The 27,709-nt window shown below is 47.2% G+C and overlaps 1 protein-coding gene across 1 annotated transcript in view; it reads left to right on the top strand.

The window, feature by feature from the left end:
- gucy1b1 (guanylate cyclase 1 soluble subunit beta 1) overlaps positions 1-27,709 on the top strand; it is a 213,927-nt gene that overhangs the window by 114,423 nt on the left and 71,795 nt on the right. The window contains exons 7-8 of the mRNA XM_078212040.1: positions 13,845-13,961; positions 14,595-14,728. Of these exons, the coding sequence (XP_078068166.1) occupies positions 13,845-13,961; positions 14,595-14,728 (251 nt within the window). The remainder of the gene's footprint in view (positions 1-13,844; positions 13,962-14,594; positions 14,729-27,709) is intronic.

Genomic DNA, 27,709 nt, shown 5'->3' with positions numbered 1-27,709 from the left:
ACATCGACTTCCTCACTCACCCCTTCAGAAAGAAGAAGGTCATTTACTTTCCTCCTGCATTGAAGCGAGATCATATGGATAATCCCACTGTGACCAAACTCCTCTGGCACCTTCATCCGGACTTTCTTTGTCAGATTAAGAGGTTTCATCTTGCCAACCTCTTGTTGTTTGCTGACGGCCTGGGGGAGAATATAGTGACTAGCATGTGAATGCTGTAGGAATACTGGACTGAGCGGGAGTGGATGTTGAAAACCATCTGCCTTTTCTGATGCTCGTGAAGATCCAAAGAGCTATTTTGAAGATGGTCGGGATATACCCCAGTACCTTGCCCAATATTTATCCCTCAGTCAAACAGGTATTTATGATATCAGTGAGGTGGGTTTGTCCAGTTCTCATTGCAGTATCTATCTCTGGCAGCTGCACAGAATGAGTAGGAAAACCAGGAGAAAGGCGCACACGAAAAACATGAATGGAGCAAGTTGAGAGCAGGATCTGGGGAAGCTGGGCAAGGAGAAAACAGGAGCCCAGAGATAGCATAGCAAGGACTGAGCATGAGCAGACAAAGGATAGGAAGGGGAGGGAGGCGGAGCACATGAGAGAGTCGGAGCAGACAGGGAGGGGGAGAGCGAAGTAGGGGAGGGAGAGAATGGGGGGGGAGTCTTACCAAAAAATAAAGTGTTGGTTCCGGTGAGAAAAATGGCATTTTGCGCTTCAGATATGTCTCACAAAACCAGGTGGGTGTGTTTCATGGCGTCATGTTGGGGGGGGGGCTCAAACATGCTGACAGAGCCCGACTGCACTGCTCCCACTCCTGCTTGGAGCTGGCCGTTTCTCCTCCTCACCTCGTCCTCCAGCAGTCAGTGCTGGCAAGCAGCCACCCTTCCCCCTGAATATTGGAGCCTCCCCACCTGCCCACTCTAACAGTCAGAGCCAGCACCCAGGTCAAAGGACCATCGCCAACATCCCCAGCTCCATTGTCTGCTCCCACTCATCACCGCAAATAAATGATCTCCCCCTCACCCCCCACCCACATGAGGCTCCTACTGGGGTCCACCACTGGCACTGTCCCTGGCACAGGTTGGCACTGCATGGTTGGTGCTGCCAGGTTGGCACGTGCATGCTGCCAACCTGACAGTGCCATGGGGCAGTGCCAGGCCACTCCCTGTCCACGTCCTCCTCCCCTGGGGGCTATACTCACCTTTACAGCCCTGTACACAGGGGCAATCCCCATGACAGGTTCACGTCTGGGTGAACCTGTTGTAAACTGTCACATTGGCGCGATTTGAATATATGGCAGGGGTCAATATACGGCGGGGGGACTAATGACATGCGAATAAATTGAAATTATTTAAATCGGGTTCATGCCTGTCATGGGTGTGAACCTGACTACATCACAATCGGAAGTCGTAATCTCGCCGGCAAAATCCATGACTTCGTGTTTCACAGAATCTTGAACCCCTGCCGCAATTTCTGGGCAGCAGTTTAATGCCCCTCCTCTCTCCATCCTCCCACAGGTGATGTATGATCAGATGGTATGACATGAGGTGGAAATTATGTCGCCCTCCCTCTGATCAAGCCTATGCTAGCCTTCATTGGTTAGGGCATAGAGTATAAAAATTGACAAGTCATGTTGCAGTTGTATAGAACTTTAGGCCACATTTGGAATACTGTGTACAGTTCTGGTCGCCACACGACCAGAAGTATGTGGAGGCTTTGGAGAGGGTAATGAAAAGGTCTACTAGGATGTTGCCTGATTTGGAGTGTATGAATTATGAGGAAGACAATCAAAACCCTTAAGGGCCTCATTGTGTTGCTGCTGGTATTCAACCAGAAGCAAGCAGAGAACTCCCCATCCAGGGAAATTGTTTGCCTTTTTGTGGGGAAGGATTGGGCTATCCCTCATCCAAATACAATCTGTGCCAGACTGATGGACCTGGCATTGAGAATGCCGGTACTCTGCCTTCGTTGTTGACTGGTATCCTCCTCAGACAAATAATAACCACCCCATAACCTTCACCCCACCTATGGTCACCTCCATCTGAGGATCCATCAGTGAACCTTGTCGTAGACCTCATCATAGTCCTGGCAGTGGTGCTGCCAGTACTGGAAAGCTGCCTGCTTCTGATAGGCCAGCAGCAGTTGGACCGGTATTTCTATCCTACGGGCACCTTAATGTAATGGGAGGCACAATGCTCTCCTGGTAAAAGCTTGATTTCCATTAATTGTGTGAGACCTCCCAGAGAAAAGTGACACAGACCTCCCACTGTTCTTCCAACTGGTGGTGAGACCCCCATCACTCACATTAAATTGTTCCCCATACTACAGGAAAGACATGAATGTCCTGGAGAGAGTGCAGAAGAAATTTATCAGAATGGTCCCAGGGATGTTGGACTTTAGGTACAAGGTTAGGTTGGAGAAGCCATTCTACTTGGAGCAAAGAAGATCGAGCAGATAGCTGATAGACATGTTCAAGATTAAATAAGTCAAATAAAGAAAAGGCATGGTGGCAGGGACCCAGGTTCAATTCCAGCATTGGGTCACTGTCTGTGTGGAGTTTGCACATTCACCCTGTGTCTGCTTGGGTTTCCTCCGGGTGCTCCGGTTTTGTCCCATACTCCAAAGATGTGCAGGTCAGGTTGATTGGCCATGCTAAACTATCCCTTAGTGTCAGGGGGATTAGCAGAGAAATTTGTGGGGTTACGGGGATATCTCCTGGGTGGAATTGTTGGTGCAGATTCCATTGGCCGAATGGCCTCCTTCTGCACTGTCGGGATTCTATGATTCTATATCCCATTAGCTGATTGAATAAGGACTAGACGATAATGATTGAAGGTTTTGAGTAAAGGAGGTTGTGAGGAAGAACTTTTTCACGCAGAGGGTGTCATAATGACTTTGAACTCGACGAATACAAGAATGGTGGAAATGAAGATCATCAATAAGTTCAAAAGGAAATTGGATGAGGATTTGAGGGAAACAAATTTGCAGGGCATGAGAGATAGAGTGAGGAAATGGAGCTGACTAAATGGTGCTACCAAAAACCAACAGGGACTCGAAAGACTGGCAGGTAAGCTGCCATTCAGGCAGGTAGTGGGGGGTGGGTTGCATGTGACATGGGTGTGGAGAGGTTGCAGCTGCTGTGTGTGAAACCTCCCGTCAGTAGTGTCAGAGGTTCAGGGTGCCCATTGCCAACAAGCTCCTCCATGGGTCATGCATTAGCCACTAATGACAGCTTCCCCCCAGGGACCCACTGCCTTGGTTTACTTAAAAGTTTTGTTGAGCAGCAGGGGACTATAGCAAAGCCAGCAAAATGGCAGGAGGGTGGGAAGTGACCGTTAATTGACCACCCAGTCAGCGGGCAGCCATGCCGCTATCGTTCCCACCATTTGAATATCCCAAGGTGATGGGAAAATATGATGTGGAGATGCCGGTGTTGGACTGGGGTAAACACAGTAAGAGGTTTAACAACACCAGGTTAAAGTCCAACAGTCTGGAGCTGGGCTGGAAGCTGAGAGCCAAGACAAAACATGTGGTCATCTCTGGTACATTGCCGGTGCCACGTGATAGCGAGTTGAGGAACAGGGAGAGAGTGCAGTTAAACATGTGGTTACAGGGATGGTGTAGGAGGGAGGGTTTCAGATACGTGGATAATTGGAACACATTCTGGGGAAGGTGGGACCTGTACAAACAGGACGGGGTGCACCTGAACCAGAGGGGCACCAATATCCTTGGAGGGAAATTTGTTACGGCTCTTCAGGGGGGTTTAAACTAATTTGTCAGGGGAGTGGGAAAAGGAGTTGTAGTCCAGAAGTCAGTGAGGGTGGTGAGGTGTTGGGGAAGGTATCAGGGTCAAGGGTGGGTACCGGTAGACAGGAAGGTGGGTTGAAGTGTGTCTACTTCAATGCAAGGAGCATCCGGAACAAGGTAGATGAACTTGGGACGTGGATTGGTACTTGGGACTACGATGTTGTGGCCATTACGGAGACGTGGGTAGAACAAGGAGAGGAATGGTTGTTGGACGTTCCGGGGTATAGATGTTTCACTAAGTGTAGGGGAGCTGGTAAAAGAGGTGGAGGAGTGGCATTGTTAATCAAGGATAGTTTAACAGCTGCGGAAAGGCACTTCGAGGGGGATCTGCACACTGAGGTAATATGGGCTGAGGTTAGAAATAGGAAAGGAGCGGTCACGTTGTTAGGAGTTTACTATAGGCCCCCAAATAGTAATAGAGATGTGGAGGAAGAAATTGCTAAGCAGATTATGGATATGTGTGGGGGTCACAGGGTAGTTGTCATGGGGGACTTTAACTTTCCAAATATTGATTGGAACCCCTGTAGGTCAAATAGTTCGGATGGGGCAGTTTTTGTGCAGTGTGTGCAGGAAGGTTTCCTGACACAATATGTGGATAGGCCGACAAGAGGTGAGGCCACCTTGGATTTGGTACTGGGAAAAGAACCGGGCCAAGTGTTAGATTTGGTTATGGGAGAGCACTTTGGAGATAGTGACCACAATTCTGTGTCTTTTGTTATTGCAATGGAGAGGGATAGGGCCGTACGGCAGGGCAAGGTTTACAATTGGGGGAGGGGTAATTAGGCAAGAATTAGGGGGCATAAGTTGGGAACAGAAACTGTCAGAGAAAGGAACTAATGAAAAGTGGAACTTTTTCAAGGAACAAATACTGGATGTCCATGATAGGTATGTCCCTGTCAGGCAGGGAGGAAATGGCCGAGTGAGGGAACCATGGTTCACGAAAGAGGTGGAATGTCTTGTGAAAAGGAAGAGGGAAGCTTATGTAGGGATGAGGAAACAAGGTTCAGATGGGTCGATTGAGGGTTACAAGTTAGCAAGGAACGAGCTGAAAAAGGGGCTTAGGAGAGCTAGGAGGGGACACGAGAAGTCCTTGGCGGGTCGGATCAAGGAAAACCCCAAGGCTTTTTACTCTTATGTGAGGAATAAAAGAATGACCAGGGTGAGGTTAGGGCCGGTCAAGGACAGTAGTGGGAACTTGTGTATGGAGTCAGTAGAGATAGTCGAGGTGATGAATGAATACTTTTCTTCAGTGTTCACCAAGGAGAGGGGCCATGTTTTTGAGGAAGAGAAGGTGTTACAGGCTAATAGGCTGGAGGAAATAGATGTTCGGAGGGAGGATGTCCTGGCAGTTTTGAATAAACTGAAGGTCGATAAGTCCCCTGGGCCTGATGAAATGTATCCTAGGATTCTTTGGGAGGCAAGGGATGAGATTGCAGAGCCTTTGGCTTTGATCTTTGGGTCCTCGCTGTCCACGGGGATGGTGCCAGAGGACTGGAGAATGGTGAATGTTGTTCCTCTGTTTAAGAAAGGGAATAGAAATGACCCTGGTAATTATAGACCGGTTAGTCTTACTTCGGTGGTTGGTAAATTGATGGAAAAGGTCCTTCGAGATGGGATTTACGACCATTTAGAAAGATGCGGATTAATCCGGGATCGTCAGCATGGATTCGTGAAGGGCAAGTCGTGCCTCACAAATTTGATAGAATTTTTTGAGGAGGTAACTAAGTGTGTTGATGAAGGTAGGGCAGTTGATGTCATATACATGGATTTTAGTGAGGCGTTTGATAGGGTCCCCCATGGTTGGCTTATGATGAAAGTGAGGAGGTGTGGGATAGAGGGAAAGTTGGCCGATTGGATAGGTAACTGGCTGTCTGATCGAAGACAGAGGGTGGTGGTGGATGGAAAATTTTCGGATTGGAGGCAGGTTGCTAGCGGAGTGCCGCAGGGATCAGTGCTTAGTCCTCTGCTCTTTATGATTTTTATTAATGACTTGGAGGAGGGGGCTGAAGGGTGGATCAGTAAATTTGCTGATGACACCAAGATTGGTGGAGTAGTGGATGAGGTGGAGGGCTGTTGTAGGCTGCAAAGAGACATAGATAGGATGCAAAGCTGGGCTGAAAAATGGCAAATGGAGTTTAACCCTGATAAATGTGAGGTGATTCATTTTGGTAGGACTAATTTAAATGTGGATTACAGGGTCAAAGGTAGGATTCTGAAGACTGTGGAGGAACAGGGAGATCTTGGGGTTCATATCCACAGATCTCTAAAGGTTGCCACTCAAGTGGATAGAGCTGTGAAGAAGACCTATAGTGTGTTAGCTTTTATTAACAGGGGGTTGGAATTTAAGAGCCGTTGGGGTTATGCTGCAACTGTACAGGACCTTGGTGAGACCACATTTGGAATATTGTGTGCAGTTCTAGTCACCTCACTATAAGAAGGATGTGGAAGCGCTGGAAAGAGTGCAGAGGAGATTTACCAGGATGCTGCCTGGTTTGGAGGGTAGGTCTTATGAGGAAAGGTTGAGGGAGCTCGGGCTGTTCTCTCTGGAGCGGAGGAGGCTGAGGGGAGACTTAATAGAGGTTTATAAAATGATGAAGGGGATAGATAGAGTGAACGTTCAAAGCCTATTTCCTCGGGTGGACGGAGCTATTACAAGGGGGCATAACTATAGGGTTCGTGGTGGGAGATACAGGAAGGATGTCAGAGATAGGTTCTTTACGCAGAGAGTGGTTGGGGTGTGGAATGGACTGCCTGCAGTGATAGTGGAGTCAGCCACTTTAGGAACATTTAAGCAGTTATTGGATAGGCACATGGAGCACACCAGGATGATAGGGAGTGGGATAGCTTGATCTTGGTTTCAGATAAAGCTCGGCACAACATCGTGGGCCGAAGGGCCTGTTCTGTGCTGTACTGTTCTATGTTCTATGTTCTAAGTTTATTTGGTAGCAAAAGCCACAAGCTTTCGGAGCCTTAAGCGCCTTCTTCAGGTGAGTGGGAATTCAGGTGAATGGAATTCAGAATTCCCACTTACCTGAAGAAGGGGCTTAAGGCTCCGAAAGCTTGTGCCTTTTGCTACCAAATAAACCTGTTGGACTTTAACCTGGTGTTGTTAAACCTCTTACGATGGGAAAATATCCAAACATATTTTTCAAGTTTTCCCTTCTCCCGTTACATCTCCAGAGAGCTAGTAAAGTCCTTTGACTGTGGGCTGAATTTTCAGGTCCCTCATACATGGTGGCTTTCACTCTTGGCCACTTCTAAGAGGTACTGTCCTTGTGTCTTTGGATGAGATGACAACATGCAGACTTGCCTCTTGCCTGCGGCATAGATGTACATGTTGGTTGTTCTCATTATGGAGGTGCATTGTGAGGGCATCTCCAGCGACTGCTGGACATGCACGATTGTAGGGGCAGCCTCTGTTACTCAGCCCTGCTGCACAGCTGTTCTGCCCGTCAGAAGGGATAAAGAAGATGGTATTGAAGATGGTGCCTTGTGTTGGGTGCGCACTCATTCTCCTGGATAGCTGCTTTAATGCTTGGTTGGTTCTCTGGATAGTTCAAGGGGAGAAGCAGCTGCACTGTCAGCACCACTCACTAGCCTAGGTAACAGAATGTGGCACACATTCTGTGAATGTCAGTGGGCAGTTCTGCATCCACTCCTGGTGCTGCCGCATGTGGCTCTCTGAATTTGGCCACTCGCTCAGTGGAAGAGCTCATATGATTAAAGCCTGGAGCTGTGCACAATGAGCTGGACAAATTTTTCTGTTTTCAGCCTATGATCATGAGCTCCTCAGGGAGCTCTGATATACGAGAACACATCTGTTGCTGCTGAGTACAGTTGCTTTTCCGATGATTGCTGAGACCCTGCATCTGTGCCCAGCAAAACAGAGCTATGTCTCTCCTCCATCCACCTCTACCTCTTCCTGCAGATCAGTCCAATGCAAATCATGCAATTCTAATCTATCTAACCATACACAAGGTCTGACCCAGGTGAGTGGATTTATGCAGATGAAGCGTGCACTTGTAAGATGTAACAATGTTTGCTTTGAGCTTTGCTCTGGCTGCACTTGGCAACTTGGTTTAATTGCCCCAACATCTGCATCTGTGTGAGACACAAGGTTGGAACTATGAGAACTAATTTGGAGAGCAGACACCTTTGCAGAGCTGAGGCTTCCCAGTGTATCTCAATTTTTGGTATGGTGTTGAATAGGTTCGATTGAAGTGCCCCTTAGAGAACATTTTGCACTCTAACCATGGTCTTCACCACGGATGGCCATTTCACCTTGCTTGACTTGCTCGTGATCCAGTACCGTGGCAGTGCCCATGGCTCTTTCTGCCATGGTGGTGATAATGTGCAGTTATGAACACACATTCTCCCCTGTGTGGACATTCTTGAAGGCATTATGAACCCATTTCTCCTGGAAGGACAAAAGAGAGTGATACTGTCCTCTGTGACTAGTGCTGTTGTTTCAATTCATTAGAAGTTGCATGTTTCATTGTGAGCAGGTCCTCAGCAGCACTATGACTCTGAGCCATCCTGAGGGTCAATAAATGCCCTGGGTAGACAAGCCACACTGTTCAGGGCTAGAGGGTTTTCAGCTGTTGGGGGGGTGAATACCAAAGGCCTATTCTGAGGTTTTGGCATTGAATTCGCCCTGGCAGAACATAACATATTAATGGGCTTCTTCCTATAGACCCTGCACGCAACAGTCCATTTGCTGACTGTGTCAACTATCTCTATCTCTTCCTTAATCTGGGAAGGTGGTCTCCGCTATCACCTTCCAGGACAGGAACCCCTCCTCTTCCTCATGGTCTCAAGGAAAACCTTGAGGTCCAAATCTGTTATTGGGATGCTAGCCTATCCTGAGTTCTAGGCTCTGCCTCTGCTGAGATATCTTCCAAACTGAAGATGAAGAATGAAAATGCAGCGACAGAAATGACCGCCATGGTCTGCTTAAATTGGGTCTGCACTTTCACAGTTCTGCCTCAGTTTCCATAGCCTCAGATGCCAAACCCGTCTCCAAGCCAACTAAAGAGGCCACCCTTGAATGCCTGAGCCAGTGATTGTTTCTCCTAGGGGATAGTTTTGAGACTCAGTAACAACCCTAATTTCTATTTCCCATCCCTGAAATGAAGACTCTGCTCCATGATTGTGACTCCATGATTTCCAGGTAGGCATTTGTGGTAAGCACAGCTTCCAGCTAGCCATTACTGAAACATGGCTAAGGGAGGAACAAGACTGGCAGCTCAATGTTCCAGGGTACAGATGCTATAGGAAAGACAGGAGAGGAGGGGGAGTTGCACTTTTGAAAACATCACGGCCGTACTGAGAGGGGATATATCTGAGGGTTCACTGAGTCTATTTGGGTAGAACTGAGAAATAAGAAGGGGGAAATCACTTTGAAAGGGTAGTACTATAGGCCCCCAAATAGTCAGCGGGAAATTGAAGAGCAAATATGTAAGGAGATTATAGATAACTCCAAGAAAAATAGGGTGGTAATAGTAGGGGATTTTAACTTTCCCAACATTGAACTTGGACAGCCATAGTATTAGAGGGTTGGATGGAGAGAAATTTGTTGAGTGTATTCAGGAGGAATTTCTCATTCAGTATGTGAATGGCCCGACTAGAGAGGGGGCAAAACTTGACCTCCTCTTGGGAAATAAGGAAGGGCAGGTGACAGAAGTATTAGTGAGGGATCACTTTGGGACAGTGGCCATAATTCTATTAGCTTTAAGATAGCTATGGAGAATGATAGGTCTGGCCCAAAAGTTAAAATTCTAAATTGGGGCAAGGCCAATTTTGATGGTATCAGGCAGGAACTTTCAAAAGTTAATTGGGGGAGTCTGTGGGGAGGCAAAGGGACGCCTGGTAAGTGGGAGACTTTCAAAACCAGGGTTCAGGGTAAGCACATTCCTCTTAGAGTGAAGGGCAAGGCTGGTAGAAGTAGGGAACCCTGGATGACTCGGGATATTGAGGCCCTGGTCAAGAAGAAATAGGAGATACATGACATGCATAGGCAGCTGGGATCAAGTGAATCCCTTGAAGAGTAGAAGGGGTGTAGGAGTAGAGTTAAGAGAGAAATCAGGAGGGCAAAAAGGGGACACGAGATTGTTTTGGCACATAAGGCAAAGGAGAATACAAAGAGCTTCTACAAATACATAAAGGCCAAAAGAATAACTAGAGAGAGAGTAAGGCCTCTTAAGGATCAACAAGGTCATCTATGTGCGGATCCAAAAGAGCTGGGTGAGATCCTAAATGAATATTTCTCATCGGTATTTACTGTTGAGGAAAGCATGGGTGTTAGGGAACTTGGGGAAATAAATAGTGATGTCTTGAGGAGTGTACATATTACAGAGAAGGAGGTGCTGGAAGTCTTAAAGCGCATCAAGGTAGATAAATCCCTGGGACCTGATGAAGTGTATCCCTGGATATTGTGGGAGGCTAGGGAGGAAATTGCGGGTCCCCTAGCAGAGATCTCGAATCATCAATAGTCACAGGTGAGGTGCCTGAAGATTGGAGGGTGGCAAATGTTGTGCCTTTGTTTAAAAAGGGCTGCAGGGAAAAGCCTGGGAACTACATACCGGTGAGCCTCACATCTGTGGTGGGTAAGTTGTTGGAAGGTATTTTGAGAGACAGGATCTACAGGCATTTAGAGATGCAAGGACTGATTAGGGACAGTCAGCATTGCTTTGTGAGGGGAAAATCATGTCTCTCAAATTTGATTGCGTTTTTTGAAGGGGTAACCAAGAAAGTAGATGAGGGCAGTGCAGTTGATGTTGTCTACATGGACTTTAGCAAGGCCTTTGACAAGGTAGGTTGTTGCATAAGGTTAAATCTCATGGGATCCGGGGTGCGGTAGCTAAATGGATACAAAATTGGCTTGATGACAGAATGATGTGGAGATGCCGGCGTTGGACTGGGGTAAACACAGTAAGAAGTTTAACAACACCAGGTTAAAGTCCAACAGGTTTATTTGGTAGCAAAAGCCACACAAGCTTTCGAGGCTCTGAGCCCCTTCTTCAGGTGAGTGGGAATTCTGTTCACAAACAGAACTTATAAGACACAGACTCAATTTACATGAATAATGGTTGGAATGCGAATACTTACAACTAATCCAGTCTTTAAGAAACAAAACAATGGGAGTGGAGAGAGCATCAAGACAGGCTAAAAAGATGTGTATTGTCTCCAGACAAGACAGCCAGTGAAACTCTGCAGGTCCACGCAACTGTGGGAGTTACAAATAGTGTGACATAAATTCTGATTCTAGGATCGCATGATAAAGACTCAGGAGGAAAAAAGCAGAAATATTTATGTGAAATAGTGTGACATAAACCCAATATCCCGGTTGAGGCCGTCCTTGTGTGTGCGGAACCTGGCTATCAGTTTCTGCTCCGCGACTCTGCGCTGTCGTGTGTCGCGAAGGCCGCCTTGGAGAACGCTTACCCGAATATCAGAGGCCGAATGCCCGTGACCGCTGAAGTGCTCCCCAACAGGAAGAGAACAGTCTTGCCTGGTGATTGTCGAGCGGTGTTCATTCATCCGTTGTCGCAGCGTCTGCATGGTCTCCCCAATGTACCATGCCTCGGGACATCCTTTCTTGCAGCGTATCAGGTAGACAACGTTGGCCGAGTTGCAAGAGTATGTACCGTGTACCTGGTGGATGGTGTTCTCACGTGAGATGATGGCATCTGTGTCGATGATCCGGCACGTCTTGCAGAGGTTGCTGTGGCAGGGTTGTGTGGTGTCTTGGTCACTGTTCTCCTGAAGGCTGGGTAGTTTGCTGCGGACAATGGTCTGTTTGAGGTTGTGCGGTTGTTTGAAGGCAAGAAGTGGGGGTGTGGGGATGGCCTTGGCGAGATGTTCGTCTTCATCAATTACATGTTGAAGGCTCCGGAGGAGATGCCGTAGCTTCTCCGCTCCGGGGAAGTACTGGACAACGAAGGGTACTCTGTCCACTGTGTCCCGTGTTTGTCTTCTGAGGAGGTCGGTGCGGTTTTTCGCTGTGGCGCGTTGGAACTGTTGATCAATGAGTCTAGCGCCATATCCTGTTCTTATGAGGGCATCTTTCAGCGTCTGGAGGTGTCTGTTGCGATCCTCCTCATCCGAGCAGATCCTGTGTATACGGAGGGCTTGTCCGTAGGGGATGGCTTCTTTAACGTGTTTAGGGTGGAAGCTGGAGAAGTGGAGCATCGTGAGGTTATCCGTGGGCTTGCGGTACAGTGAGGTGCTGAGGTGACCGTCCTTAATGGAGATGCGCGTGTCCAAGAATGCAACCGATTCCGGAGAGTAGTCTATGGTGAGCCTGATGGTGGGATGGAACTTGTTGATGTCATCATAGAGTTGTTTCAGTGATTGTTCACCATGAGTCCAAAGGAAGAAAATGTCATCGATGTATCTAGTGTATAGCACCGGTTGAAGGTCTCGTGCGGTGAAGAAGTCTTGTTCGAACCTGTGCATGAAGATGTTGGCATATTGAGGTGCAAATTTGGTCCCCATGGCTGTTCCGTGTGTCTGGATGAAGAACTGGTTGTTGAAGGTGAAGATATTGTGGTCCAGGATGAAGCGGATGAGATGTAAAATTGCATCTGGAAACTGGCAGTTGTTGGCGCTGAGCACTGAGGCCGTTGCAGCAATGCCATCGTCATGGGGGATGCTGGTGTAGAGTGCTGAGACATCCATTGTGACGAGGAGCGCTCCTGGTTCAACTGCTCCATGTGTGCCGAGTTTCTGTAGGAAGTCCGTCGTGTCGCGACAAAAGCTGGGGGTTCTTTGTACAATGGGTTTCAGGATGCCCTCGACATAGCCGGAGAGGTTCTCGCACAGATGATGACAGAAGCCAGAGTGTGATTGTAGAGGGTTGTTTTTTAAACTGGAGACCTGTGACCAGTGGTGTGCCTCAGGGATTGGTGCTGGGTCCACTGTTATTTGTTATTTATATTAATGATTTGGATGAGAATATAGGAGGCATGGTTAGTAAGTTTGCAGATGACACCAAGATTGGTGGCATAGTGGACAGTGGGTTGTCTCGGATTGCAAAGTGATCTTGATCAATTGGGCCAGTGGGCTGACGAATGGCAGATGGAGTTTAATTTAGATAAATGCGAGGTGATGCATTTGATAGATTGATTTGGTAGACTTACTCAGCTAATGGTAAGGCGTTGGGGAGAGTTACAGAACAAAGGGATCTGGGGTATATATTCATAGCTCCTTGAAAGTGGAGTCACAGGTGGACAGAGTGGTGAAGAAAGCATTCAGCATGCTTGGTTTCATTGGTCAGAACATTGAATAAAGGAGTTGGGACGTCTTGTTGAAGTTGTACAAGACATTGTTAAGGCTACACTTGGAATACTGTGTGCAGTTCTGGTCACATTATAGAAAGGATATTATTAAACTAGAAAGGGTGCAGAAGAAATTTACTAGGATGCTACTGGGACTTGATGGTTTGAGTTATAAGGAGAGGCTGGATAGACTGGAACTTTTTTCTCAGGAGCGTAGAAGGCTGAGGGGTGAACTGATAGAGGTCTATAAAATAATGAGGGGCATAGATCAGCTAGATAGTCAATATCTTTTCCCAAAGGTAGGGGAGTCTAAAACTAGAGGGCACAGGTTTAAGGTGAGAGGGGAGAGATACAAAAGGGTCCAAAGATGCAATTTTTTCATACAAAGGGTGGTGAGTGTCTGGAACAAGCTACCAGAAGTAGTAGTAGAGGCGGATACAATTTTGTCTTTTAAAAAGTGTTTAGACAGTTACATGGGCAAGATGAGTGTAGAGAGATATGAGTCAAATGAGGGCAATTGGGACGAGCTTAGAGGTTTAAGAAAAAAGGGTGGCGTGGACAAGTAAACCTCTATGACTCTATGCTAGATTGTACATACTCATTAAATCTACCTGAAAAAATAATCTTTGTCTCTTGAAATAAATGAAATTTGTTTTGCATTATGATTGTCTTAGATGATGGAACTGTTTGATTTGTGATTTTAATTGCTGGAAGCATGAATAGGTCGTCATTTGTAATCGATCTATTTTCTTTCTGCTGCAGCTTCAACCTGGAACCTGTAATCTTCTGTCAGTTTTCACTTTGGTTCGACCACACATTGACTTTAATTTCCACGGAATCCTTTCACATATTAACACAGTTTTTGTGTTAAGAAGCAAGGTAAATAGTACAATAAGTTCTAACAAAGTCTACATCATGGAATACTTGGAATATAGTGTTCAATTCTGGTCGCCACACTACCAGAAGGATGCGGAGGTTTTGGAGAGGGTACAGAAAATATTTACCAGGATGTTGCCTGGTATGGAGGGCATTAGCTATGAAGTGAGGTTGGAGAAATTTGATTTGTTCCCACCGAAACGATGGAAGTTGAGGGGCGACCTGATAGAAGTCTACAAGATTATGAAGGGCATGGAGAGAGTGGATAGTCAGATTTTCCCAGGGTGGAAGAGTCAATTAGTAGGGCGCACAGGTTTAAGGCGCGAGGGGCAAGGTTTGAAGGAGATTTATGAGGTAAGTTTTTAGTAAGTGGTGGGTGCCTGGAACTCTCTGCTGGGAGAGGTAGTGGAAGCAGATAAGATAGTGACTTTTAAGGGGCATCTTGACAAATACAGGAATAGGATAAGAATAGAGGGATATGGTCCCTGGTAGGATAGGGGGTCTTAATTCAGATGGGCAGCATGGTCGGTGCAAGCTTGGAGGGCCGAAAGATCTGTTCCTGCGCTGTAATGTTCTTTGTTCTATGAATGCTTTGGTCCAGTTTTTTGAAAATAAATTTTCTGGCATCCATTCTAGGAAGGTTTGCTGAAAGTTGAAAAGACGGAATCTGATGATGACCTGACTGGTGCTGAAATCAACTGTTTACGAATGAAAGGGCAGATGATATACTTACCTGAAGCTGATAATATACTTTTCTTGTGCTCTCCCAGGTATATATTTCATTTGTCGAGAAACTACTGTCTCTCATATGTATACACCATTTATCCACATTCACATTATATAAAATATAACAATATTTTGTATATTTATTTTAAAGTGTTTTTTTGTTGATATTAAATCAAAGACAAGGTGAAAGCTCAAGAAATGGGAGCAGGATTAGATCATCAAGCCCCTCAAGTCTGCCCTGCCATTCAGTAAGATTATGACAGAACTTCTACATCAAAAAGCCATTGGTCTCAGTCCCAAACATACTCACTGAATGAGCATTCACAGCCCTCTGGGGGAGAGAATTTCAATCATTGATGACCCTCTGAGTGAAGAAATTTCTCCTTGTATTAATCCAAAATGGCTGACCCTGACGTGCCCCCTCATTCTAGAAGCTCCAGCCAAAGGAAACAGTCTCTCAAGATCTACTCTGTAAATGTCTCTCAGACGTTTATACGTATTAGATTGTCTTCCATTTTTATCACCTCCAGGGACTATAAGCCCATTCTATTCAATGTCCTCTCATTCCAGGAATCAAATCTAGTTTATTTTCTCTGCACTTCTTTTCGGTCAAGTTCCTTAGGTACAGAAACTAAAGCAATACACATATTCCAGGTATGGTTTCACCAAAGTCATATTGAATTACATCAAAATTCCCTTACTATTATCTGCCAACCTCTGCAGAAATCTGAACATGCTATTTGCCTTCTTATTTACTTGCAGTAACTACATGCTATCTTTCTGTGATTTGTATACAAAAACAACCAAATCCCTCTAAATATCAACATTTGCTAGTCTCTCACCTTTTATAAATATTCTGTTTTCCTACTGTTTCTATCAAGGTAGATCATTTCACATTTCCCCGATCTTTGGACGAATCACTTAATCAGTCCCTTTGCAGCACACTTATATTTTTGCAACAGCTTATTTTTCCAACTAGCTTAGCATCTTCAACAGACCTGGACCATTTAATTAATGCATTGATATAGATTGTAACCAACTGAGGCTAAAGCATTGATTTTTAAGACACTCCGCTGGTTACACAGTTTATTGCTACTCTGTGTTTTCTGTCTGTCAATCCTCAATCCAGTCACATAAACCCTAATTTTGTGATACAGAGGCATTTTGGAAATGATGAATTATGAGCTATATTATGAGCTATATATCATGCTATTTTAGTTCTGTCATTCTTTGATATTCTACATAAAGCTATCAGTTTCTGCTCAGTGACTCTGCGCTGTCGTGTGTCGTGAAGGCCGCCTTGGAGAACACTTACCTGAAGATCCAAGGCTGAATGCCCGTGACTGCTGAAGTGCTCCCCCAGCAGTCACGGGCATTCAGCCTTGGATCTTCAGGTAAGCGTTCTCGAAGGCGGCCTTCACGACACACGACAGCGCAGAGTCGCTGAGCAGAAACTGATAGCCAAGTTCCGCACACATGAGGACGGTCTAAACCGGGATGTTGGATTTATGTCACATTATCAGTAACCCCCACAGCTTTCCCCCTGATCTTGCAGAATCTCACTAGATGTTCTGTCTGGAGACAATACACATCTCTTTAACCTGTGTTGAATGCTCCCTCCACCCACATTATCTGTACCTTTAAGACCTGGCTGGCTGTAGAGATTTGCATTCTAATTAGTATTCTGTAACTTGATTTCTGTGTCTGTGCACTGTTGGAGAACAGATATCCATTCCATCTGACGAAGGGGCAGCGCTCCGAAAGCTTATGGTATTTGCTACCAAATAAACCTGTTGGACTTTAACCTGGTGTTGTGAGACTTCTTACTGTGCTTACCCCAGTCCAACGCTGGCATCTCCACATCAAGAATACTCAGCATGGCTTTGTCAAAGGCAGATCGTGCCTTACGAGCCTGGTGGAGTTCTTTGAAAATGTGACTAAACACATTGACAAAGGGAAAGCAGTAGATGTGGTTTATATGGATTTTAGCAAGGCGTTCGATAAGGTCCCCCATGCAAGGCTTCTAGAAAAAGTGAGAGGGCATGGGATCCAAGGGGCTGCTGCCCTGTGGATCCAGAACTGGCTTGCCCAAAGGAGGCAGAGAGTGTGTATAGATGGGTCTTTTTCTAAATGGAGGTCTGTCACCAGTGGTGTGCCCCAGGGATCTGTTCTGGGATCCTTGCTGTTTGTCATTTTCATAAATGACCTGGATGAGGAAGTGGAGGGATGGGTTGGTAAGTTTTCCGACGACACGAAGGTTGGTGGGGTTGTGGATAGTCTGGAGGGATGTCAGAAGTTACAGAGGGACAGAGATAGGATGCAAGACTGGGCGGAGAAGTGGCAGATGGACTTCAACCCAGATAAATGCGTTGTGGTCCATTTTGGCGGGCCAAATGGGATGAAGGAGTACAATAGAAAGGGAAAGACTCTTAGTACTATAGAGGATCAGAAGGACCTTGGGGTCCGGGTCCATAGGACTCTAAAATCGGCCCCGCAGGTGGAGGAGGTGGTTAAGAAGGCGTATGGTGTGCTGGCCTTTATCAGTCGAGGGATTGAGTTTAGGAGTCCGGGGATAATGATGCAGCTATATAAGACCCTCGTCAGACCCCACTAGGAGTACTGTGCTCAGTTCTGGTCGCCTCATTACAGGAAGGATGTGAAAAAGATTGAAAGGGTGCAGAGGAGATTTACAAGGATGTTGCCTGGATTGAGTGGCATGCCTTATGAGGATAGGCTGAGGGAGCTCGGTCTTTTCTCCTTGGAGAGACGTAGGATGAGAGGAGACCTAATAGAGGTATATAAGATGTTGAGAGGCATAGATCGGGTGGACTCTGAGGCTTTTTCCCAGGGTGGAAATGGCTGCTACGAGAAGACACAGGTTTAAGGTGCTGGGGGGTAGGTACAGGGGAAATGTTAGGGGGAAGTTTTTCACACAGAGGGTGGTGGGCGAGTGGAATCGGCTGCCGTCAGTGGTGGTGGAGGAAAACTCAATCGGGTCTTTTAAGAGACTCCTGGACGAGTACATGGGGACTTAATAGGATGGAGGGTTATAGGTAGGTCTAGATGGTAGGGATATGTTTGGCACAACCTGTGGGGCCGAAGGGCCTGTTTTGTGCTGTAGTTTTTCTATGTTTCTATCTCCATCTTAAATGAGCAATTCCCCCGAGTTTAGAGTCTCCAACAGTAGGAAATATCCTCTCCACATCCACCCTGTTAATGGATCAGGATCTTAATGGTTTTGATCAAGTCACGTCGCAATCTTCCAAACTCCAGTGGATACAAACCTAACTTCTCCAAGTTTTCCTCAGAAGCTAACCCATCCAATCCTAGTATTAGTCTCATAAACTTACTCTGCATTTACATCTTTTCTTAAATAAAGAGACCATGACTGCACACAATACGCCAGATGTGGTCTCATCAATGCTCTGTACAACTGAAGCATAACCTTTCTACTTTTGTAATCAATCCTCTTTCCAATAACCACACAATTTGTAATGTCCTAACTATGTTAGGGATTACAAAGAACATAGAACAGTACAGCACAGGTACAGGCCCTTCAGTCCTCCAAGCCTGCACCGATCACGTTTACCTATCCAGACCAACCGCTCATATCCTCACATTCCTCCTGGGCCGGATAATGCCTTTCCCTGGCCCTCACAGACATGCCCCACCCCCCCACAACATTACTGACCCCCTTATCCCCCCACGCCCCTGCCACCCAGACCGATTGTGGCCCCCTCCGCCCCCTTCCCCCCACTGATCTCCGGTAGAGTGGCAGCAGACACTCCTTCCGCCCCCACTGATTTCAGGCAGAGTGGCAATAGACCCCCCTCCTCCCCACTGATCTCACGCAGAGCGATCCACCCTCTCCCCTCTACCCTACAGATATCAGGCAGAGTCACTCCCCCCACACCCTCACCCTGGATCCTCCCGCACAAGGCCCCCTTCTCCTCTGGACCCCCGATGGCTGTGTGACACCTCCCTCTCTCTCCCCTGTCCCGAATCATTGAGGCACTAATCCATGCTCCCCCTTCTCCCCCATCAGCACACCTGCAAGTGCTCACTTGCCCTCCCCTCAATGCTAACATGCAAACTGCGTGTAACTTGCTGGAATGCTCTGCCAAACTGCCTGCAGCTGATCAGCCCTAATGAGAGGCAACACCATTAAAAACTCAAGAATGGACAGGCAGCACAGGACAATGTGTGCACGACCAGTGGACCCCCGTTCTTCTGAGGGCGACCTGGGCAGGCTACTAGATGCAGCAGAGGCAAGGCGGGACACCCTCTTTCCCCCCCCAGGAGGATGCAGACCCAGGGTTCTGATGGCAATGCGGCCTGGGAGGCATTGCCCCAGGCTGGCCCCAGGCTACATGCTGGGTGTCTGAGATCACTTTTCCCTCAGCTGTTGGAGATGCAGCAACAGAGCCAGGGAATGCAGGAGTGGCTGACGGTCACATTGGACCCACTGTGAGGCTGTTGGGAAGAGTCCCAAAGCTTTCAGAAGGACCAGTTATTGCCTGTCTTGTGTGGTTCCCAGGCCAACACTGCAAGGGTGGCGTCTGCAGTGGAAAGCCTGGGGCAGGGGATCCTCACCATGGGTGGCAGGCTCCAAGCAATGGCCAAGTCACAGCAGGCCACAGCTGAGGGACTGAACAGGCTTCTTGAGATTCTGCAGCCCATGGCTGAAGGCTCGAGAGCTTGCAAGAGTGGGACAGCGCTGAAATACAGCGGGCTATGGCTGCAGCCTATGAGAACGTGGCCCAGTTGCAGAGGGTCATGGCTGAGGGGCTGCAGAACTTGGCCCAGTCTGAAAGGGCACTTGCTGCGTTAATTGACAGATGGACCCCGACTGAGGTGGCCATCGCAGAGGGCTCGACCACCATGGATAGGACGCAGGTGGTCCTCCGGGACTGGCAGGGCCAGGTGACGCCGGAGCTTCTGGAGCTCACTGCAGAAGCACCACCCTCCCACAGAGTGATCCAGGGGTCCACAGAAACCCCAAGGAAGGAGGAAGGGCTCGAGCCCATGCCTGGGCCTTCCAGCCAGGAGACTGTGGCTGTGGCTTCTGACTCCTTCTGACTCCGCCCCCCCCCCCACCCCTTCCTGACATCAGGGCATCTCAGGGGCAGCGGGATGAAGAGGGTGTCATGGAAACGTCCCAGACACCTGGAAGCCGGCCAGAGCCCTCAAGGTCCAGGGCCTCCAGAGGAAGCCCGCCACGTGCATCACAGACAACGGGGGAGAGGTAGGCAGCTGGCCCCCTCCGCCTCCGATGTACATTCTGGGGAGCCACTGAGACGTAGTGGTAGGCCACGTAAGGTTAGGAAGTTGCAGTTGCACTGATATGGCATGAGTGAAGGGTTAAGCACCTTAACGTTTTCCGTTCACAAGTTTTTGTGTTCGAACCTATTATTTAAACACCCTTTATTGCAATTATTAAATGTTTTTTCACCACTCACCTGTGACTGATTTGTCTCGAATAGGAATCCTCTGCCATTGATGATCGCCGGAGTGATGCTTCATGTTGATGTTAGTTGAGGAGGCCCCTCAATGTTGTGTCACTGAGAAAAGGAAGCCATTGGTTCCCCAGAACCCATGAGCGATCCCCTCCCCTCCCCTACCCCACCCACCCCAGGGCCCTGAATGGGGGTTTCAGATCCCTTACCCACCACACTGACGTGGGCCCAGGTGCCAGCATGCATGCAGATCTCAGGTAGGAGTCAGAGTAGTTTGCACCAGGGCATCATCGTCATGGTGCTTAGCGAGTCGTCATCACCCTCCTGCCTGCCAAAAAATTCGCTAACACAGAGTACCCAGGCCCACCACTCGTGACAATGTTGCAGGAGATAGAAGGAATTTTGGGGGGTGGGATGGAACCTATAGACACCAGCCCATAGTGACTGAACCGCCTGGTGATCAGGGCCTCCCTAGCTGCCCTCGCATGCCTCATTTGAGCTGGTAGCCCTCCAGCGCCTGGGTGGTGTTCCAAGGCGTGCTCTTCCTCTTCTTCCTCCTCCTCCTTCTGGTTATCCTCCTCCCCAGTGATGGCCGGCTGGTCAGCCTCTACGTCCTCCTCCTCCTCCTCCAATAGGTCACCTCTCTGCAGAGTTATGTTGTGCAAGATACAGCACACGAACACACTGCGGGAAGAGATCACAGGGCTGTATTGGAGGTCCCCGCCAGAGCGGTGCAGGCACCGGAATCTCATTTTAAGGAGCCCAATGCACCTCTCCACTATCACGCAGGTGGTTGCATGGGCCTCATTATAGCGTTCTTCACCTCAGTCACAGGCTTCCGCATAGGCTTCATCAGCCCTGTCCGAAGTGGGTAACCCATATCACCCATGAGCCACCCCTACAGCCTGGGCTCTTCCTCAAATGCCCCTGGGATGTCAGAGCTTCTGACAATGAAGCTGTCGTGCACGCTGCCTGGATGTCATGCGCAGATGTGCATAATGTTCATATTATGGTTACACATTTGTTGAACATTCAGGGAGTGGAACCCCTTTCTGTTGATGAATCTTGGTTGATTCTGTAGGGGGGCCTTGAGGGTGACGTGGGTGCACTCAATGGCCCCCTGTACATTAGGCATCCCCGCTATGGCTGCGAACCCTGCAGCCCGGGCTTACTGATGGGCCTGGTCCAGGTTAAATTTGATGTATTGCCCTGCCCGGCATACAGGGCTTCTGTGACCTGCTTGACAGAGCTGACTGGGAAATGCCACATACATCTCCACTAGGAGATGTATGTGGCATTCGCATACATAAGGAGCCAGTCGCATAAAAGTTCAGATCGACTGTCAATTTGACAGCCACCGAGAGTGGGTGCCCCCCCCATCCCCCAGGCCCTGCAACAGGTGGCACAGGTGTTGCACTGTCTCCTTTCAGAGGCAGATACTTCTGCGGCACACGGTGTCCGACATCTGTTTATATGACATTTGTGCATGGAACTGCCGGGGTCTCTACTCCCTCCTTCTCCTGCGTCCCCCCACCCCCCCTCTGGGCGAATGGCGGCCACCTCCTGCCTCTGATGGTCATCTGCCTCTACTCCTGCAAATGGTAAGGCCCGGGCCTCCTGTGTCCGCAATTCTTCCTCCAGCTCCTCCTCCTCATCTCCAGTAGCAACCAGAAGAACAGCAAGGTCGATCAGTTGCATTGCAAAAGCCATCTCGTCACTCTGAGGGGGGGTGGTGTTGGAGATGGAGAGGAACACATGAAGAGGTTAAGGAACGCTGCTTGCCCCTAGCCCATCAGCAGTCGCTGTCCATACTGCCCATTCCCCCAGCCACATGATCCCCAAAATCACAGCTCCTTGAAAAGTTGAGAGGCTGCAGCAGTGCAATTTGCAAGTGCTTTCAGCTGGAAGAGTGTTGAGTGCACTAGGACCCAGCAGCACCACAAGACCCGAGGTCAGTGCTGAGACCCGGGACCGTGCTGCAAATCGGACATCGGAGACCTTACTGAGCAACAGCCCCCCCATACACTCGCAAAGCCGCCACCGACCTGAGAAAGAAAATGACTGCAACAAAAGGACACCCGTGAGCAGCAGAGAGCCGTCGGACGCTACGCACTTACCTCCTCACTAACCCTTACTGATGGAACACCCGAATCAGACTACCATGGAGCATGTCTGTTTCGCACCGATTCCGGATTGGTGAATGCGGTGGTAAAGGGGGAAGTGCTGGTAAAGTTGGGCGTGCAGCCCATTGAGTCAATTTAAACACATGCAAATACATTTAAATGGTCGTCGTGCCCGTTTCAGGCGCAGTCCCAATTGCGTCCATTTTCGGGACTTGGTAAATGGGGAACCGGCATGGAGGCAGGCGCGGATCGCACGACTTGTCTCGCGCCCGACTTTATCAAGTTTTCGCGCCCGAAAATGGGCGAAGGTTGATGGTAAAATTGAGCCCAGTATTCCAAATGTAGCCTGACCAATGTTTTATACAAATGTAACATAATTTGCCAACTTTTATACTCGATGCCCCGTCCGATGAAGGCAAGCATTCCATATGCTTTCTTCACCACCTTTTCCACCTGTGCTGCCACTTTTAAGGATCTGTGGACCTGTACTGCCTGATCGCTCTGTGTCTATGCTCCTGATGGTTCTGCCATTTATTTTATAGCTCCCACCTGAATTGGATCTACCAAAATGCACCACCCCACATTTGTCCGGATTAAATTCCATCTGCTGTTTCTCTGCCCAATTTTCCAGCCTATCTATATCCTGCTGTATTCTTTGACAATCTTCATCACTATCTGCAACTCCGCCAATCTTAGTACCATCCGCAAACTTGCTAATCAGACCAGCTACGTTTTCTTCCAAATCATTTCTAAATATTACAAACAGCATAGGTCCCAGCACTGATCCCTGCGGAACACCACTTGTGTAATGAGACAAAGAACTACTAAGAAAGTGATAAAGAAAGGAAAGATAGATTATGAAACTAAACTAGCACAAAATATAAAAACTGATAGTAAAAGTTTTTACAAATATATAAAAAGGAAAAGAGTAGCTAAAGTAAATGTTGGACCCTTAGAAGATGAGAAGGGGGATTTAATAATGGGAAACGAGGAAATGGCCGAGGCCTTAAACAAGTTTTTTGTGTCGGTCTTCACGGTAGAGGACACAAATCGTTTACCGAAAATTGACGGTTGTGGGACTGTAGGGGGTGAGGTCCTTAAAATGATTACTATTACTAAAGGGGTAGCGCTTGGTAGGCTAATGGGACTAAAGGTAGACAAGTCCCCGGGCCCGGATGGAATGCATCCCAGGGTGCTGAAAGAAATGGCAGAAGTAATAGCAGATGCATTGGTTGTAATTTATCAAAATTCGCTGGACTCTGGGGAAGTGCCGGCTGATTGGAAAACAGCTAATGTGACGCCACTGTTTAAAAAAGGAGGTAGACAAAAGGCGGGTAACTACAGGCCGGTTAGTTTAACGTCTATAGTTGGGAAATTGCTGGAATCCATCATTAAAGAAGAAATAGCAGGACACCTGGAAAAAAAAATGGTTTGATCAAGCAGACGCAGCATGGATTCATGAAAGGAAAGTCGTGTTTGACAAATTTACTGGATTTTTATGAAGATGTAACGAGTGCAGTTGACAGAGGGGAATCAGTGGATGTGGTGTTTTTAGATTTCCAGAAGGCGTTCGATAAAGTGCCTCACAAAAGGTTGCTGCAGAAGATTAGGGTACATGGAGTTGGGGGTAAAGTGTCAGCGTGGATTGAGGATTGGCTATCTAACAGGAAGCAGAGAGTTGGAATAAATGGGTGCTTTTCTGGTTGGCAGTTGGTGACTAGTGGCGTGCCGCAGGGATCGGTGCTGGGGCCTCAACTGTTTACCATATACATAGACGATCTGGAGGAGGGGACCGAGTGTAGGGTAACAAAGTTTGCGGATGACACAAAGATGAGTGGGAAAGCGATTTGCGTGGAGGATGCGGAAAGTCTGCAGAGAGATTTGGATTGGCTAAGTGAGTGGGCGAGGATCTGGCAGATGGAGTATAACGTTGACAAGTGTGAGGTTATCCACTTTGGAAGGAATAATAAGAGCATTCAAATGGTTATTGGATAAACATATGGCTGATATTGGAATAGTGTAGATTAGAGGGGCTTCAGATTGGTTTCACTGGTCGGCGCAACATCGAGGGCCGAAGGGCCTGTACTGCACTGTAATGTTCTATGTTCTATGTTCTAATAGTAAAATGGACTATTATTTAAATGGTGAAAAATTACAACATGCGACTGTGCAGAGGGACCTGGGGGTCCTTGTGCATGAATCACAAAAACTCAGTTTGCAGGTGCAGCAGGTGATCAAGAAGGCAAATGGAATGTTGGCCTTTATTGCGAAGGGGATGGAGTATAAAAGCAGGGAGGTCTTGCTGCAATTGAGGCTGCAACTAGAGTACTGTGTGCAATTCTGGTCCCCTTATTTGTGGAAGGATATATTGGCCTTGGAGGGAGTACAGAGAAGGTTCACCAGGTTGATACTGGAGATGAGGGGGGTTAGCTTATGGGGAGAGATTGAGTAGATTGGGCCTGTACTCGTTGGAGTTTAGAAGGCTTAGGGGAGATCTTATAGAGACATATAAGATAATGAAGGGGCTAGACAGGGTAGAGGCAGAGAGATTCTTTCCACTTAGAAAGGAAACAAGGACTAGAGGACACAGCCTCAAAATAATGGGGAGTCAGTTTAGAACAGAGTTGAGAAGGAACTTCTTCTGTCAGAGGGTAGTGAATCTCTGGAATTCTCTGTCCATTGAAGCAGTGGAGGCTACCTCGTTAAATATGTTTAAGTCACAGGTAGATAGATTTCTGATCAATAAGGGAATTAAGGGTTGTGGGGAGCGGGCGGGTAAGTGGAACTAAACCACTATCAGATCGGCCATGATCTTATTGAATGGCGGGGCGGACTCAAGGGGCTAGATGGCCTACTCCTACTCCTATTTCTTATGTTCTTATGTTCTTACAGACCTCCATTCAGAAAAACACCCTACCACCGCTACCCTCTGTCTTCTATGGTCAAGCCAATTCTGATTTCATCTAGCTAGTTCACCCCTGATCCCGTGAGATTTCATCTTTTGCAGCAGCTTGCCATGAGAGACCTTGTCAAATGCTTTACTAAAGTCCATGTAGACATGGACATCCACAGCTCTTCCCTCATCAATCATTTTTGTCACCTCCCCAAAATACTCAATTAAATTAGTGAGACATGATTTCCCATGTCCAAAACCATGCTGTCTGTCGCTAACTAAACCATTCCGTTCCAAATGTGTATAGATCTTATTCCTAAGAATCTTCTCCAACAGTTTCACTATCACTGACATCAAGCTCACTGGCCTATAATTACCCGGGTTATCCTTGCAACCCTTCTTAAATAATGGGACAGCATTGGTTATCCTCCAATCCTCTGGTACCTCACCAGTGGCCAACGAAGAAACAAAGATTTCTGTTAGAGGCCCAGCAATGTCATCTCTTGTCTCCCTCAGTAATCTGGGATAGATGCCATCTGGCCCTGTGGATTTGTTACCTTAATGCTTTTTAATTCACCTAACACTACCTCTCTGGTAATGATGACTTGTTCTAACACCTCCTCCAAGACACCATCAATCAACGTGTCCCTCTCCTTTGTGAATACCGATGCAAAGTACTCATTAAGAATCTCACCCACTTCCTTTGGTTCTACACATAATTTCCCTCCTTTGTCCTTGAGTGGACCAACTCTTTCTCTAGCTACCCTCTTGTTTCTAATATATGTATAAAATGCCTTGGGATTCTTCTTAATCCTGTCTGCCAAGAACATTTTGTGACCCCTCCTTGCCCTCCTAACTCCCTGTTTGAGTTCTCTACTTTCCCTGTATTCTTCAAGTGCTTCTTCGTCTGTTTTTAGTTGCCTAGACCTTACATATGCATACTTTTTCTTTTTGACTAGACTCTCAATTTCCCTGGTCAGCCATGGTTCCTGAATCCTGCCTTTCCTGTCCTTTTTCATAGGGAGAAGTTTAACAACACCAGGTTAAAGTCACTCGCCTGAAGAAGGGGCTTGGGGCTCCGAAAGCTTGTGTGGGTTTTGCTACCAAATAAACCTGTTGGACTTTAACCTGGTGTTGTTAAACTTCTTACTGTATTTACCCCAGTCCAACGCCGGCATCGCCACATCATGACTTTTTCATAGGCACATGCCTGCCCTGCATTCTGATCAACTGCTCCTTAAAAGATTCCCAAATGCCAAATGTGGATTTACCCTCTAACAGCCTCCCCCAGACAACAGCCTCCAAATCCTGCCTAATCTGGTTGTAGTTAGCTTTCCCCCAATTTAGCACCTTAACCCCCGGACAACACTCGTCCTTTTCCATCAGTATCCAAAAGTTTACGGAATTGTGGTCACTGTTTGCCACATGTTCCCCTACTACAACTTTGACCTGGCCGGGCTCATTCCCTAGTACTAGGTCCAGTATAGCCCCTCTCTAGTCGGACTATCCACATATTGTTCCAAAAAGCCTTCCTGGACATGCTTAACAAATTCCTCACCATCCGGATCCTTAGCTCTAAGAGATTTCCAGTCAATAAGAGGAAAATTAAATTCTCCCACTACAACAACCCTATTATTTCTACATCTGTCCAGAGTCTGCTTACATATTGGCTCCTCAACTTCCCATGGGCTGTTGGGAGGCCTGTAGTACACCCCCTCCCTGTTTCCGAGTTCTACTCAGTGTCTCATTACATGATTCTTCCAAGGTATCCTCCCTCTCTACAGCTGTAATATGTTCCCTAACTAGTATTGCAATTCCCCCACCTCTTTTACCTTAGTTTGAGTCTTAACAAAAATAAAAGAATGGGTTTGCACACATAGATTCAAATTAACATACAACATGTTTAATGAAAGAGGCTCTCTGCACTACACAGCATGCAAACTGAAAGTAAAACAGCAGCCTGTGGCAACACCATAATGACATCAACATCAAAATCATGTGGTCAGCTCTAAAAGCAACATGCCATCCTTTTAAATATATGACATTCCTCCCCCTACACTTCTATGGTCATGACGACAAATTACTATGATGTTATACATATTTATCAGCAATGCTCTAGACACAGTTCTGTGCATCATTAATCATTATACGCAGTCAATAAGAAAGTCAATCAAGAGGACCTCAGATACAACTAAGTCCTCCATAATAGTATTCACAACACTTGGGACTAAAGAATGTGGGGCACTTCTGGAGACGATTCAGAGAAATAATTTCAAGATGGCAACGGTTGGTCAGCATGGCATCACCAACCAAGCTCATCTTCAGTTTGAATCACGCAAGAAATTGGACCTGTTTTTGCTAAAATTATGGCTGGTACCCATTTCTCACTCATGGCATAATTATGTGCTAACACTCAATCTCCTTGTTAAAATGAGCATTGTTTTTCCCTCGCTTCTCATCTAGCAACTTGAGATTGTTGTTGATGCTCTACCATTGCTGAGGTAATAACAAATCAAACATAGTTCTCAACTTTCTCTTTAAGAATAGTAATAC

Source organism: Mustelus asterias, chromosome 1 (genome assembly GCF_964213995.1).
Source record: "Mustelus asterias chromosome 1, sMusAst1.hap1.1, whole genome shotgun sequence".
Lineage (NCBI taxonomy): Eukaryota > Metazoa > Chordata > Chondrichthyes > Carcharhiniformes > Triakidae > Mustelus > Mustelus asterias.
Note: the sequence above shows the minus strand (reverse complement) of the source record. Positions and strands in the feature narration are given on the sequence as shown.